This window comes from Lutra lutra, chromosome 13 (genome assembly GCF_902655055.1).
Source record: "Lutra lutra chromosome 13, mLutLut1.2, whole genome shotgun sequence".
Classification (NCBI taxonomy): domain Eukaryota; kingdom Metazoa; phylum Chordata; class Mammalia; order Carnivora; family Mustelidae; genus Lutra; species Lutra lutra.
This window is the reverse complement of record NC_062290.1, coordinates 25499773-25516185: the sequence shown is the minus strand read 5'-3', so window position 1 is coordinate 25516185 and position 16413 is coordinate 25499773. Positions and strand designations below refer to the sequence as shown.

General features: G+C 39.0%; 1 protein-coding gene across 3 annotated transcripts in view; it reads left to right on the top strand.

Moving 5' to 3' along the window:
• The window catches only part of UBQLN1 (ubiquilin 1), a 53589-nt gene extending 45544 nt beyond the window's left edge, over positions 1-8045 (top strand). For 2 of the 3 annotated variants that reach the window (XM_047699587.1, XM_047699590.1), the window contains 4 exons: positions 2179-2262; positions 3511-3626; positions 3844-4015; positions 6051-8045. In XM_047699587.1, coding sequence (XP_047555543.1) covers positions 2179-2262; positions 3511-3626; positions 3844-4015; positions 6051-6203 — 525 coding nt within the window. In that variant the 3' untranslated portion in view covers positions 6204-8045. The remainder of the gene's footprint in view (positions 1-2178; positions 2263-3510; positions 3627-3843; positions 4016-6050) is intronic. The other variant, XM_047699589.1, reaches the window with a different exon arrangement.
• The last annotated feature ends 8368 nt before the right edge of the window (positions 8046-16413 follow it).

Below are 16413 nucleotides of genomic sequence, written 5' to 3'. Positions count from 1 at the left end.
CAGATGTTCCCCTAGGTTAAGAACAGCTGGGCTTGAAAAACCTTGGAAAATATTAAATAACCTTGATCATCTGTAGTTTATATTTGCTGGATATTAAAAATGGCTTCTATAAAGTATAAGGGATTATAAATATTTTCCTTTATAGTATTCTCATTTCCAACATTCTAAAAGCTTTTAAAGTTAATTACTTTTCTTTATGTCAACAAAATGTTTTCATTTTCCGAAGTCTGGAACCATTCAGATATATAGCAGATATCTTTGTGTTATAATCCTCAGCAGTAAGTTCTGCCCTCTTAATATTTGTGGAATTGGAAACAAAGAAGTTTTTAGGTGAATTTTTGTATATTTTTGTTTTATTCATATAAAAATTAGTATTAAATGTCCACTTACTGTGATCATAGCACCTTTGTTTTAAATAAATGGAAAATATGTTGAGTGATGGTATTTGTATGTTTTTAAATGTCTGTTTGATTAATTAGCACTGAATGTGCATCTTGTTTAAAAATTTTGACTTTACACTGAAAAATAAAATAAATTAAAAAAAAATAAATACAAATTTTGACTTTAATAAGTACATTCCCAGCCATTTAATTAAATTAACACCATTACAAATGACTTGAGCACTTTGACATATTTTTTTTTCACTCTAAAGCAAAATGTTAACAAAGAAGGCTATATGTGGATGTCTTTTATTGTAGGCAATTTAGAAATGTTTACAACATACTCTGGTTATCAGATTAAAGTTTTTAGTTTTTCTGTTCTGATTTTGATTTTTAGAAACTCAAAAAAGTCTGAATATATAAACCATATTGTTGTATAGTCAGGTAAGTTAGGAGAAATAGCTGAAATGAGATAATACTTTTCTGAGAAAGAATGAATCAGTTTAAGATGCCATGCTGTCTCAAATGACATGAATCCTGAAAGATAAATGTGGTAACTTTATTAATCTGTTCATAATAAAAAATACTTTACTGGAGCCAATAAAGAAGCAGGTTTGTTGATCTCATGGTATTATTTTATGTACTGTGAATTTATTGGTCTCTTGGAAACAAATATGGTATATTCACAAAACACAACTTCCTCCTACTTTCATTATTTTGTTGGAATTAACTAAATAATCCACTTTGTAACAATAGACAAAGGAGGGAAAGTGGAATTCTGTTTACTTCTAGTGTGTACCTGTAATTAATTGCTCTCAAATATGGTTAACTTCTTGAGGGCAAGGGTCATTTTACTTTACCCTCCAGACTTTGGACTGGTAAATAGGTGATCAGTAAATCATTGTCAGTTGACTTTTCGCTCCTTCTGGGGAAAGTGATAAAATTTTCATCTTTTTCAAAGCTTTGAGAATTAGTTTCTGGTTATGCTGATTGTGTATCATAATCTTATTTTCAGATATTAACATTAATATTGACCCTGACTTTAATTCTTAACACCTGTGTGAACGTTCGGAGGCATGCCAGTTTTCTTATCTCTGGTGGTAGTGAGGTGAAATCCAGAGGTTAATCTTGGTGTTCTAAAACGGATTTACATCTTTCATGTCTTAACACATTTTAGTACTTGCCCCAAGATCCTTTGGTGCTAGTCCTGGGCGGATTTTCACCTAGCAGCTCCATTTCTCTGTCAGGGTGGTTGCTGTTCTGGTTATTTTTCTGGACCGAATACTAGCTGTTTTGCAGTAGGCAGGCAGATAGATAGAGTGGTTCCAGATCTGGATTTTTCTCTGTGCTTGCCACTTGTGTGTTGAGGTGTCTGAGCAAGCCATGTATCGTTTCATGTATTGACGCTTATGTTTATTCTGTCAGTGTAGCAGCAAATGTATCCTCCTGAATGCCAGTTACCCCCATTTTTCTTTTAAGGGCAAATACTCACCTTTGCTCAAGGAAAATCCTAAGAAAGTGATTGTTTTTATTTTTTAGGATATTGCATGTCATTATCATAATCCTCATTCTCATTGAGAGAGAAGATGCCTCATTTTGTTTTTTGTTTTTTGTTTTTTTTTTTTCCCCTGGAGATCCCTCTTGTGGACAGTATCTTCCCTTCTTCTTTTTTATTCATGTTCTACCTTCCTCCCTTTAAGTGCCAGGTTAGGCACTTGGGGAAGATAGACTGTTAAACAAGGTACATTACTTGTTTCAGATATTTCCAGTTAAAATTGTTTGAACACTTGCCCCATAGATGATGCTGAATAATCCCCTATTTGCTGGAAATCCTCAGCTTCAAGAACAAATGAGACAACAGCTCCCAACTTTCCTCCAACAAGTGAGTAAGAAAAGATGCTAGCTATCTTCGGTAATGATTTGCTTGAAAAAGTTTGATAATAAACATTTTCCTTGCTCTTCTCTGGCTGATAGCAAACCATAGAAGTTAGTTTGATAATGCTGTCAATTTGCAGAGAATTCAGCTTGATCTTAACTAAGCCCCATTTCACTGCTGACCTTTTGCTTATATTTCTTAAACTTTATAAATTCTGAGGAAAGGACCATTTTGTTTTTGCTTTTGAGGATTTAGGATTTTGAATGCTTCGTTAATACCATAAACCATTTCCTTTCACTTAACTAACTTTGAAGTGCTTCATTGTGTCATGTTATGCTTTATTGTTTAACTAATCTCGAGTAATAGGAAGGAGCTACCCTGTTCTGCTTTACAGGTTTGGTTTCGTTGTAATGCTTTAATTCCTACAAATTAATGGAATGTCTCTTTTTTGAGGGGTAGATCTCATTTCCTCAGACTCGGAATTAGCACGATTAAAATTGTCAGTGTTGTCCTACACAGAAGGTTTTACTATTAAGAAAAAAAAGCAGCAGCAACAACAACTTGAGATTAGAATAGTATTTTATTATTTAAAAAGACAAAAGTCACTCTTGGTGTTTTGAAACTGGTAGTTCTAGGGCTTTTAAATATTATACAAATGATTCTTGGGCTTGTAAACCATTATCCAAGGTTAGTTACTATCCTTGACATATTATAATGATGTTAATGTTAGCCAATCTTTTTTGGTCAGTCACGTGGTGTATAGTTGGAAGTAGTGAGGCTGAACTCAGGATACACGTATTAACTTCAAATTTGGAACTATTGTTGTAGAGTGTATTTTACTGGTAAAATTGTTTAATCGGCAACAGATAACGTTTGGTCGGGAGGAACATGTGGCTTTTACCGTATGTAACCATGTTACATAAATTGTGCAGTTGGAAGTTGTCTCTTAGAAATAACACTTCTGTCTTCTGTTGGAGAATGGGAGCAGTTGTGGCTTTCACAGTAGCACCTGATTGTCTTTCACTATGAAAAGTGGCTTTCATGATGGACTTGGGAGGTCAGTTAATTATTTGCACACTAGGTTTGCTGTCAAGGAGGAAGTGCTTGTGTTTATCTGGGGAAAGAAATTCTGGATTACCAGTGTCTGGGAGTAAGATTTTAGGTTTTCTCCAGAAACATAGCAAAGAAACATTTAAATTGTACTTTCACTGATTTTAATTCCCTTGTTAACCACCTGTTCTCTTTCTTCCTTAGATGCAGAATCCTGATACATTATCGGCAATGTCGAATCCTAGAGCGATGCAGGCCTTGTTACAGATTCAGCAGGGTTTACAGACATTAGCAACGGAAGCTCCCGGCCTTATCCCAGGGTAGGTTTATTTGGGGATGACTATGAAAATGCAACTAATTCTCTTCTAAATGTCATTCTGCCTATTTTTATTGAGATTGTTTTCAAAATTAAAAATGTTCATTTTAAGAAGATAACAGCTAATGCTATGTTAAAATATTAACTGATTTATCATAAGGGGCTGGTCTGGCCTCCTGTCGCAGGAGCTTAGGTTTATTAACCAATTTACGCTTCCTTAGGTTTACTCCTGGCCTAGGGGCGTTAGGAAGCACTGGAGGCTCTTCAGGAAGCAACGGTTCTAACTCTGCACCTAGTGAAACCCCAAGTCCCACGACGACGGGAAGCACTGAGCCAGGACACCAGCAGTTTATCCAACAAATGCTGCAGGCTCTTGCTGGAGTAAATCCTCAGGTGAAGACTCTTTTCTGCTCACATTTTGTATTTCTTGTTGGAAATTTAGAAATTTCCACAAATAACCAAAAAAAGAAAGAAGGAAAGAAAGAGGCAGTCGTTCAGGGTTTAGAGTATAATGAAAAGCACAATCTTAAACAACAGGCATTACAAAAATTATAGACTTCGGTGTACTATTAGACACTGAAGGAAACAGTTGTAAGGGAAGAAATGTTACAGTTTTGCCTTTTGGAAGTTGCCTTTTAAAATGCATTTTTTTTAGAGTCCTCCTTTGGAAATTATTTGAAATGCGTTGTATTTTATAAAAGTTTGTCAAGGAGGAATAGAAACTTGATTATCCCAGATACCTCCTGAACAGCTATAACTACAGTTCTCTCTAGTCCTTGTATTTTATTTATTTGTTTACTTATTTACTGTTTAAAGATTTTATTTATTTACTTGAGACACAGAGAATGAGAGAGCAAGAGACATGAGAAGGGAGAGGGTCAGAGGGAGAAGCAGACTCCCTGCCGAGCAGGGAGCCTGATGTGGGAGTCGATCCTGGGACCCCAGGATCATGACCTGAGCCAAAGGCAGTCGCTTAACAACTGAGGCACCCAGGTGCCCCTAGACCTTGTCTTTTTTTTTTTTTTTTTTTTAAGATTTTATTTATTTATTTGGCAGAGAGAGATCACATGTAGACAGAGAGGCAGGCAGAAAGAGGGAGGGAAGCAGGCTCCCTGCTGAGCAGAGAGCCCGATGCGGGACTCGATCCCAGGACCCTGAGATCATGACCTGAGCCGAAGGGAGCGGCTTAACCCACTGAGCCACCCAGGCGCCCCTAGACCTTGTCTTTTGGCTTAAAAAATCCTGTCTCTCCCTGCCCACTACTACTTCCTGTGGTATCTTGTGTTACATATATAAACCTCACAAAAATGTGGACTTTTAATAATGTTCTTACATCTGGAAACATTTATTAGCTTTACTAAGAATCTGCCATTGTATGAGGATGATAGCCCGTCAAACCTGTTACGGTAGATTGCCCCTGTAATTCTGCATGGCAAAAAATAGAGCATGCTTTCTGATTTTAAGCCTTATTAAATATAATAAACAGGGCAGGGGTTTATCCTGTACAAGTATTTATAGTCCCAATACTAATATAGCTTCTGAATCAATATAGTATTCATAGAATTAATAAGAAAAAAAGATTTTAGGTACTGGACAGAATTGTTATGTAATTTGAACAATCTACAGGCCTCCTTATTATCAGATTGGCCAGGATTGATTGATCATTTATGTATTTTTGTCTTAATCTTCATTTCTGAAGAAAGATTTGAGGTGGCTGAATTGTCAGGAGTGTATTCTTTGGGCCTGGAACTCTCTTGAAGACATGACTGGCCAGTGCAGAAATTGAATACACATTAGAATTTTGTACATGAGAACTCTGCTTTTATATTTACCCAATTGGTCAATAACTACAAAATAAAACATTAGTTCTGAACTATTTGCATATATACTTTTAGGTTTCCTGTGTTTTCACCAGCTTCTTAAATATATCTGATGTAAGGGATGGGCTTTATTATGTGATTTTCTCAAAAATTTTAGTTCTTTATTTTTGAGAGAAAGAGTGCTTGTGTAAGCGGTGGGGAGGATTAGAGGTGGGTGGGGGGAAAGAATCTCAAGCAGACTCCCCAGTGTGACGCTGGACTTGATCTTGTGTCCCTGAGATCGCGACCTGGGCAAGAATCAGGAGTCAGATGCTGAACTGACTGAGCCACCCAGTGATCACCCCAAAAGAGATTTTTTTTTTAAAGCAGAGTTTTGTGTTCTGTGTGACAGGACTAAGCATACATTAGACTATTTAAAATAACAAAATTAAATGCTAATAGGCTTTTAAGTGTGTTGACTGTGTTTCAAGAGAGGCCAGTGTTTTTATAGCTTAGTAGACCAGATTTGTAAAAGAGCATTTAAAACCTTTTAGAGGTTATCTAGGCGTGACACAGACTGATTTTCCTTAGAGTTTTGGTTAGTGTTTTTTTTTTTCTTCCTTTAACAGCTACAGAATCCAGAAGTCAGATTTCAGCAACAACTGGAACAGCTCAGTGCAATGGGATTTTTGAACCGTGAAGCAAACTTGCAGGCGCTCATAGCAACAGGAGGTGATATCAATGCTGCTATTGAAAGGTTACTGGGCTCGCAGCCATCATAGCAGCATTTATGTATCTTGAAAAAATGTAATTTATTTTTGATAACGGCTCTTAAAATCTTTAAAATACCCGCTTTATTTCATTTTGACTCTTGGAATTCTGTGCTGTTATAAACAAACCCAATATGATGCATTTTAAGGTGGAGTGCAGTAAGACGTGTGGGTTTCTCTGTGTTTCTTTCTTTTTTTTTTTTTTTTAAACAGTGGGAATCAATGCTTTTTCATTTAAGGCTACTGCATGCATCAAACACTTCTGCATTTATTGTAATTTTTAAAAAAACATCACCTTTTATAGTTGGGTGAACAGATTTTTGTCCTGCATCTGTCCAATTTATTTGCTTTTTAAACATTAGCCTATGGTAGTAATTTATGTAGAATAAAAGCATTAAAAAGAAGCAAATCATTTGCGCTCTATAATTTGTGGTACAATACTGCTTATTGTGACTTTGGCATGTATTTTTGCAGACAAAACGCTGTAAGATTTATACTACTGACAGTTTTTGCTTTATTTGTATACAATGTAGTATGCACAGTTGGGATTGCATTTCTAGAAACAAACTGCAGTAGATTATCTGAGTAAAGCACCTGTAACCAAAAAAGTGAAGATAAGGAAATATTTTAAAGCTGAGTATTTCCTGATTGTGTAGAATCTTACAGCATTTTTGACAAACATCTCACAGCAAAAGTGCCGGTAGTCAGGTTTGTTGAAAATAGAATAGAAAAGCTGATTCTGGTTATCTCTCTAAGGACATTTAATTGTACAGACAACATAATGTTACACTGTCTCAACATTCACAGATTGACTGTAAATTACCTTCATCCGTGTGCAGACTGAAGGAGCACTGTACTATAACCCAAAAGTGCATTTGCCTAGGACTTCTCAGCTTCTCCCATAGGTAGTTCAACAGGCATTACAATTTGTAATTGAAATGTTGCTTTCACTGAAAGTGTTTTGATGTTTCAGTTATTTTTAATTGCCATATAAAAATAGAACTATCTTTTGGGTTTATCAGTTTTCTCATGCACAGGCAATACATGAATTTAAAATGATTTGTGAGCCACTTGTTTCTGAAGTGTTTGGTAGTTCTATTAAGAAATAGTTAAATATTGTGCTTTTCAGAGCCTCAGAGAAGGGGAACTGGGGGCGGGGGGTGGGGATCTCTCCTGGATTGGGCCAGCCTAAATAATACTGGCAACCAAGATTCTGTTAGGATTTCTGTGCATATAGTGTAGTAAAGAGGTATCATTCAGGGGTGAAAAACAAAGAGCCGTTTTAACAATGTTGAGTACATTTGGCTGTTCTGCAGCCTTTTTCTTCCCTCCCCAAAGAAGTTCTGTTTGCTTAACTCTCAAACTGTTGGGGTGTGGTACATTCCTTTAGGACCAATTAAAACACAACTTTGGGGTCAGTGATATATGTGGCTGACTCTGGTTCAGTATTCTCTTAGGTCGTTATATTCTCTCATGTACAGTTACAGGAAATTAAAATGTTAAAGTAACCTAAAATGAGTTCAGACCAATAAAATCAAGGGAAATACAAGTTGAATTCCATTACTTCTGTAAGTTGCTTGCTATTAAAAAAGGTCAAGAGGCCAGGTGCCCACCAGCCCGTGCACTGTTCTGACACTTTCCCCAGCAGGAAAACATGAGTGATGGTCAAGGTGGAGGCATGACTAGTGGAGGTTGTTAAGGATGATATTCATGTGTCTTTGCTCCCTCTGCCTTATGCCTCAGTCTGGTTCAAAAACTTTTGTACTGGCAAATGGTGGTTTACAGTGTGGGATAGTGTCATAACCAATTTGACAATTTATTAATCACAAAATAACAATAAATCTCTAGCTTTTACACTTGGTTTGTCTTGCCTTTTTTGTAGAAAGAAAAGGATGTCTTCAGTTTACTTCCTCTTTTCATGTCCTTTGAAGACCACTGGAGTTGATTTACCCCAGATTTTATCACACTTCAGATAATTCTTTATCAGTTTTTAAGTTTCCCCAATTAAGATCTGTATATACACTGTATCGTGTGTTAAAAAGATAACCAACTGGGATGTCAGCTGACCTGAGCTCTGTTTGATGTTTTTGTACCTGACTTGTTATTTGACTTTGAGTAAAGACATGATTTCTCGTAACATGGCTGGTGAGACCTTTCAGCGCACTGGATTGAGTGGTCTCTTGATTACCTTCCAGCTGCTGTAGTGGTACTAATTTGTTGTTGTTGTTGTTTGATTCTAGTATGTTTATCTTAGATCTAAATACCTTCTTAGGAGTCCAAAATACTTAAAATTCTCAAAAGGATTGGAAGGACACTTAAAATATTATAGGCTTAAATTGCTCTCATATTGCATTATTTATTACAAATTGAATCAAGAATGGAGTGGTGAAAATAAAATTTCAGGATTTTATTTCCCAAGTGGAAGATCTGTGATAACTAAGCAATGTGTAGTGAATATTGAGCACAATCTTATTAAATGACAGCTGGCCTCTGGGCGTGTTCAGAATGGGAGTTGCAGACTTGGTTTAAATATACTAATGAAAGGAGTCTTTTGTTTGGGGACACATTATTTCTGTGTTAATTTAGTAGGCAAATTATAACAAAATGAGGTGGGTAAAAATGTCACTAACAGTAGGAGACGTTAAGCTTGGCTCCATGTCTGTGTGCCTGTGCAAAACAAAAGATTGTGTGATTAAGGCAGGGAAACACTATATATTCTACTTTCTCTTTTAGAGATTGACATTAAACATGTTAACCAAGAAGCCCTGCATTAAAGAAACCGATTTAGAGTTGTCTAATCCAGCCTTCCCCTGTATTCCACCATCTTTTTTACCGAACTGCTCCTCAGGGTGGTGCTGTATGAACACATCTTGGGCAGACTGCCCTCAGCAAGCCTCCACTTCTCTGGTAGTGCACACAGGCCTCTTTTCCCTGTAATTTCATCTGTTGTCCTTGGTTATAGAAGGCTGATCGTGCCTTCTGGGCTCAGATCTGAAGTCTTCCTAAACTTTGTGAACCTGTAATTAATTTACTCTGAAATCCCTTAGCCTTTACTGTCAGTTGCTGCATCTGTCCCTGTCAGTTGCTTTATAGCTCTGGGTTTGGGGTGTGTTTCTTATAACATTTTGGGGTTGGTTGGGGTTTTTTTTTCCCTGACCTGAAATTTTCTTGGTAGTTATTTAAGTAACATTAAATATTCTTCCTTGACTTCTTTGCATCATTCCTCTAATGGACCACAGGCAGCCATTGCCTCAGAAAGGTAACACTTAATGAACATCTGTTAGGTTTAAGGATCTTTTCTAGTTCAAAGTATAACAGTAAATAAAACATGTCCATATGGGGTTTACATAGTAGAATGTAGGAAGACAGTAATAAACAAAGCAGACCCATAGCCTGGGTAGGTAGTACAGATGGCTTTGGTGAAAAATTAAGCAGAATAAGGAGGCTAGTTCAGGAAGAAGGTGTTTTTATTTTATGTAGGCTAGTCCAAGAAGGATTTGTTGACATGGGGACATTTAAACAGAGACTTGAGGATTATCTGTGAGGGTGAGTAACTTTTCAGGAAGAAAGACAATTATTGAAAAGGCCCAGTAGTGGGAGGAGTCTGATGGCTTATAGAACACAGGGAGTTCAGTGTGACTGAACAAGGTGAGCTAGGGAGAAAGTTTTAGTTAGGGAATATGATGGGAGAGATGGGGGCAAGGGAGCGGCCTCAGATATGGAGGACTTAATTACCTCAGTTTTTGTGTCCTATCCCCAGAGTTTCTAATTTACTAGATTTGGAGGACAATTTGCATTTGTAACAAGTTCCTAGGTGAGAACCACTGGACTAGGGGAACCAGGGTGGAAGCAGGGAAACTAGGAGGTCATAATTTCAGTGAGGGATCCTATGGGCTTGGGCCTGGTAGCAGTGGAGGTATTAAGTAGTAGTCAGATTTGGGGTATATTTTGAGAGCAGAGCCAGTAGGATTTACTGATGGATAAAACTGTGAGGTTAAGAGCAACAGAGGTCTATCAAGCGTGGTACAGATATACATGGGACAGAATATAAATCAGAATTTTAGTTTTGACATGTTACATGGGGATATACCTGATAGGACAAATAAGTGGACATAAGGAGAAGGCAGCTGGAGAGGAGTGCAAGGTAGAGCCAGTGCATACGGTGTATATCCAGCTGCCAGCCTATATATCTGCTTGTGGAAAACCAAAGAACTAGGCCAGTGATTCTCACCCAGAAGCGCTTTTGCCCCCAGGGGCTGTTGGCAATGTCCAGAGACACATTCTTTTTTAAGATATTATTTATTCGGGGCGCCTGGGTGGCTCAGTGGGTTAAAGCCTCTGCCTTCAGCTCAGGTCATGATCCCAGGGTCCTGGGATCGAGCCCCGCATCGGGCTCTCTGCTCAGCAGGGAGCCTGCTTCCCCCTCCCTCTCTCTCTGCCTGCCTCTCTGCCTACTTGTGATCTCTGTCTGTCAAATAAATTAAAAAAAAAAAAAGATATTATTCATTTGACAGAGAAAAGAGTACAAGCAGGGGGAGAAGCAGAGGGAGAGGGAGAAGCAGACTACCTGCTGAGCTGAGAGTCCAAGGCGGGCTGCATGCCAGGACCTGAGCTGAAGGTAGACGTCCAACCATCTGAGCCACCCAAATGCCCCTGGAGACACATTCTTGACATGAGGGGCTGCTGCAGGCATCTAGTGAGTAGAGATCAAGGATTCCGCTAAACATTCTGAGACGCACAGTGCAGCTCCCACAGCAAAGATTTATCGGGTCCAAAATGTTAACAGCGCTACAGTGGATGAATCTTGACCAGATGAATTGTAGAGAGTGTTGATAAACACGTTTTGTGAGGATTGAGACCTGGTTTGCTCTTAACTTCCCGTTCAGGGGGAGGAGAGGAGAACAGCGAGGTAGACTGGAGGTCCTGGCAACAAGCAAGGCACTTTTTCACGAGGATAAAGATGGTAAATGAACTGTTAAGTGCTCTTACTTTATACACCTATCATGGTTGGAATACTAATCTCTGGATCCGTAACGGGAGCTACCACGCTCATGACTGTGATAGGGGTTTTATAGAGTGATGAGGGTAAAATTCTGGCGAGAGTGGACTGCAGAGATGGCAGGAGACACAGTTTCGAAGCAAAGAGAATCCGAGAAAGGGGCAATAACTGGTAAGGACAGTGAGTGCTGGTGTAGAGGAGGTTTACCTTTTGTATTCTTTTTAGGTGGGAAGTGCTGCAGGATTTGTCTTCTAATATGAGAGATCCAGGGCCAGGGCAGGGCTTGATTTAGAAAGAGAATATGGAATAATTGTTTTCTACCAAAAAGTAAAAAGAGAAAAGAGTTACTAGCTTTTGATTCCCGGAATGGGTTTTATAAATGGCCATTTTCCTTAGAGCTGCCTTTCCGTGGTGCAGGAGTATTAACCTTCCCAGCCCATCCAAAATATTTTTTATGGGCAGCCTGTTCAGAAGTGGAGCAGAAGCACGGTGAGCCCCCCGCACCCCCCCAACACACACACTCATCTTTGCTTTGGTGAGATTGAAGAGGACGAGGCTGAGATTTCTTCCAGAGCCGGACGGCGATGAGGCACATGCTCAGACTGCAATTCCAGTTGAAACCTGTTAACATTTGTTGTGTTTCGGGCTCCGCGATTATAGCATAACCTGGCCAGACCATAGCGCCAGGGCGTCTTGCTTGGCCCGCTCTGTGCCTGAAACAGGCAGCACATACTACAGCCCCAGTATAGTCTTCCTCAGAAGACCAGATCTAAAGTATTTGCTGTGTATTCAAGCTAGATTGTTTAATATTTTATGTAATTTTTTTAAAGATTTTTTTAAAAAGCTGTTTAGACATATTATCTATCCAAGAAAGGGAAGGGAATTTCCACTGTGCTGTGTTACCCAGTGCTTAGTTACAAACTATCCCACGGTATTGGCAGGGCTTGGTGAATACTGCTGGACGACTTGCCTGGGTCTAGAGTATTTACTTTAAAGAGAACACATGGCTCTTGAATTGCTGTATGCTTTCATCTGGGAGTACGGTTGGAGTCCGTTGCTGTCCACACGGGCCTTTCCACAGGGCTGTTGGTGCTTCTTGACAACGTGGTTGGTAGGTTTCAAGATCAAGTATTTCAGGAAACATGAACGCTCTTCAGTTTTTAAACGTCTGAGCCCCGCATTGGTCCGGTGTCATTTCTCCCATATTTTAATGGTCATTCTCAGCTTGGCCAGATTTAAAGGTCATAGGCCCCACTTCTTGATGGGTAGAATGTCAGAGAATTTGTAACTGTCTTAATCTACCATACACTTATGATCTCAGGAGGGGAACAGTGTTAGAGGAGCAGATTTTTCTTCAATGTTTATTCTTCCTTGGGAATAAGTAGTAATGTACCTACTTGTAGAACACTGTAGAAGGAACTGTGTACACTTGCTTGAGGCTCTTTGCTAGTCTGATCCCCTAGCATATGGTAATAAGGTTAGTGAGATACGCTCTGCTTTGTGGAAAAGGGCCTGTGGTTTTTTGTTTTTTTGCTAAAAATTATGGTAATGTAATAAAATAGTGCAACCATTTTAAAGTGTATAGTTCTCTGTACATTCAGTGTTGTTCAACCATCACAATCATCTAGAACTTCATCACCCCAAAACAAAACCTTTTAGCCGCTAAGCAGTCACTTCCCATTTCCCCCATAACCCTGGAAACTTCTAGTCTGCTTTCTGCATGGATTTTCCTATTCTGGATATTTCATTTAAAAGGAATTATATAGTATGTGGGCTTTTGTGTCTGGCTTCCTTTTTTTTTTTTTTTTTTTTATTTTTTTCAGCATAACAGTATTCATTATTTTTGCACCACACCCAGTGCTCCATGCAATCCGTGCCCTCTACAATACCCACCACCTGGTGCCCCCAACCTCCCACCCCCCACCCCTTCAAAATTCTCAGATCGTTTTTCAGAGTCCATAGTCTCTCATGGTTCACCTCCCCTTCCAATTTCCATCAACTCCCTTCTCCTCTCCATCTCCCCTTGTCCTCCATGCTATTTGTTATGCTCCACAAATAAGTGAAACCATATGATAATTGAATCTCTCTGCTTGACTTATTTCACTCAGCATAATCTCTTCCAGTCCCGTCCATGTTGCTACAAAACTTGGGGATTCATCCTTTCTTTCTTTTTTTTTTTTTACAGCTTTATAAACATATATTTTTATCCCCAGGGGTACAGGTCTGCGAATCGCCAGGTTTACACACTTCACAACACTCACCATAGCACATACCCTCCCCGATATCCATAACCCCACCCCCTCTCCCAACCCCCTCCCCCCATCAACCCTCAGTTTGTTTTGTGAGATTAAGAGTCACTTATGGTTTGTCTCCCTCCCAATCCCATCTTGTTTCATTTACTCTTCTCCTACCCCCTCGACCCCCCATGTTGCATCTCCTCTCCCTCATATCAGGGAGATCATATGATAGTTGTCTTTCTCCGATTGACTTATTTCGCTAAGCATGATACCCTCTAGTTCCATCCACGTCGTCGCAAATGGCAAGATTTCATTTCTTTTGATGGCTGCATAGTATTCCATTGTGTATATATACCACATCTTCTTTATCCATTCGTCTGTAGATGGACATCTAGGTTCTTTCCATAGTTTGGCTATTGTAGACATTGCTGCTATAAACATTCGGGTGCACGTGCCCCTTCGGATCACTACGTTTGTATCTTTACGGGTAAATACCCAGCAGTGCAATTGCTGGGTCATAGGGTAGTTCTATTTTCAACATTTTGAGGAACCTCCATGCTGTTTTCCAGAGTGGTTGCACCAGCTTGCATTCCCACCAACAGTGTAGGAGGGTTCCCCTTTCTCCGCATCCTCGCCAGCATCTGTCATTTCCTGACTTGTTAATTTTAGCCATTCTGACTGGTGTGAGGTGATATCTCATGGTGGTTTTGATTTGTATTTCCCTGATGCCGAGTGATATGGAGCACTTTTTCATGTGTCTGTTGGCCATCTGGATGTCTTCTTTGCAGAAATGTCTGTTCATGTCCTCTGCCCATTTCTTGATTGGATTCTTTGTTCTTTGGGTGTTGAGTTTGCTAAGTTCTTTATAGATTTTGGACACTAGCCCTTTATCTGATATGTCATTTGCAAATATCTTCTCCCATTCTGTCAGTTGTCTTTGGGTTTTGTTCACTGTTTCCTTTGCTGTGCAAAAGCTTTTGATCTTGATAAAATCCCAAAAGTTCATTTTTGCCCTTGCTTCCCTTGCCTTTGGGGATGTTCCTAGGAAGATGTTGCTGCGGCTGAGGTCGAAGAGGTTGCTGCCTGTGTTCTCCTCGAGGATTTTGATGGATTCCTTTCTCACATTGAGATCCTTCATCCATTTTGAGTCTATTTTCGTGTGTGGTGTAAGGAAATGATCCAATTTCATTTTTCTGCATGTGGCTGTCCAATTTTCCCAACACCATTTATTGAAGAGGCTGTCTTTTTTCCATTGGACATTCTTTCCTGCTTTGTCGAAGATGAGTTGACCATAGAGTTGAGGGTCTATTTCTGGGCTCTCTATTCTGTTCCATTGATCTATGTGTCTGTTTTTGTGCCAGTACCATGCTGTCTTGATGATGACAGCTTTGTAATAGAGCTTGAAGTCCGGAATTGTGATGCCACCAACTTTGGCTTTCTTTTTCAATATTCCTTTGGCTATTCGAGGTCTTTTCTGGTTCCATATAAATTTTAGGATTATTTGTTCCATTTCTTTGAAAAAAATGGATGGTACTTTGATAGGAATTGCATTAAATGTGTAGATTGCTTTAGGTAGCATAGACATTTTCACAATATTTATTCTTCCAATCCAGGAGCATGGAACATTTTTCCATTTCTTTGTGTCTTCCTCAATTTCTTTCATGAGTACTTTATAGTTTTCTGAGTATAGATTCTTAGTCTCTTTGGTTAGGTTTATTCCTAGGTATCTTATAGTTTTGGGTGCAATTGTAAATGGGATGGACTCCTTAATTTCTCTTTCTTCTGTCTTGTTGTTGGTGTAGAGAAATGCAACTGATTTCTGTGCATTGATTTTATATCCTGACACTTTACTGAATTCCTGTACAAGTTCTAGCAGTTTTGGAGTGGAGTCTTTTGGGTTTTCCACATAGAGTATCATATCATCTGCGAAGAGTGATAGTTTGACTTCTTCTTTGCCGATTTGGATGCCTTTAATTTCCTTTTGTTGTCTGATTGCTGAGGCTAGGACTTCTAGTACTATGTTGAATAGCAGTGGTGATAACGGACATCCCTGCCGTGTTCCTGACCTTAGCGGAAAAGCTTTCAGTTTTTCTCCATTGAGAATGATATTTGCGGTGGGTTTTTCATAGATGGCTTTGATAATATTGAGGTATGTGCCGTCTATCCCTACACTTTGAAGAGTTTTGATCAGGAAGGGATGCTGTACTTTGTCAAATGCTTTTTCAGCATCTATGGAGAGTATCATATGGTTCTTGTTCTTTGTTTTATTAATGTGTTGTATCACATTGATTGATTTGCGGATGTTGAACCAGCCTTGCAGCCCTGGAATAAATCCCACTTGGTCGTGGTGAATAATCCTTTTAACGTACTGTTGAATCCTATTGGCTAGTATTTTGACGAGAATTTTTGCATCTGTGTTCATCAAGGATATTGGTCTGTAGTTCTCTTTTTTGTTGGGATCCTTGTCTGGTTTTGGGATCAAGGTGATGCTGGCCTCATAAAATGAGTTTGGAAGTTTTCCTTCTATTGCTATTTTTTGGAACAGTTTCAGGAGAATAGGAATTAGTTCTTCTTTAAATGTTTGGTAGAATTCCCCCGGGAAGCCGTCTGGCCCTGGGCTTTTGTTTGTTTGGAGATTTTTGATGACTTTTTCAATCTCCTTCCTGGTTATGGGTCTGTTCAGGCTTTCTATTTCTTCCTGGTTCAGTTGTGGTAGTTTATATGTCTCTAGGAATGCATCCATTTCTTCCAGATTGTCAAATTTGTTGGCGTAGAGTTGCTCATAGTATGTTCTTATAATTGTCTGTATTTCTTTGGTGTTCGTTGTGATCTCTCCTCTTTCATTCATGATTTTATTTATTTGGGTCCTCTCTCTTTTCTTTTTGATAAGTCTGGCCAGGGGTTTATCAATCTTATTAATTCTTTCAAAGAACCAGCTCCTAGTTTCGTTGATTTGTTCTATGGTTTTTTTGGTTTCTATTTCATT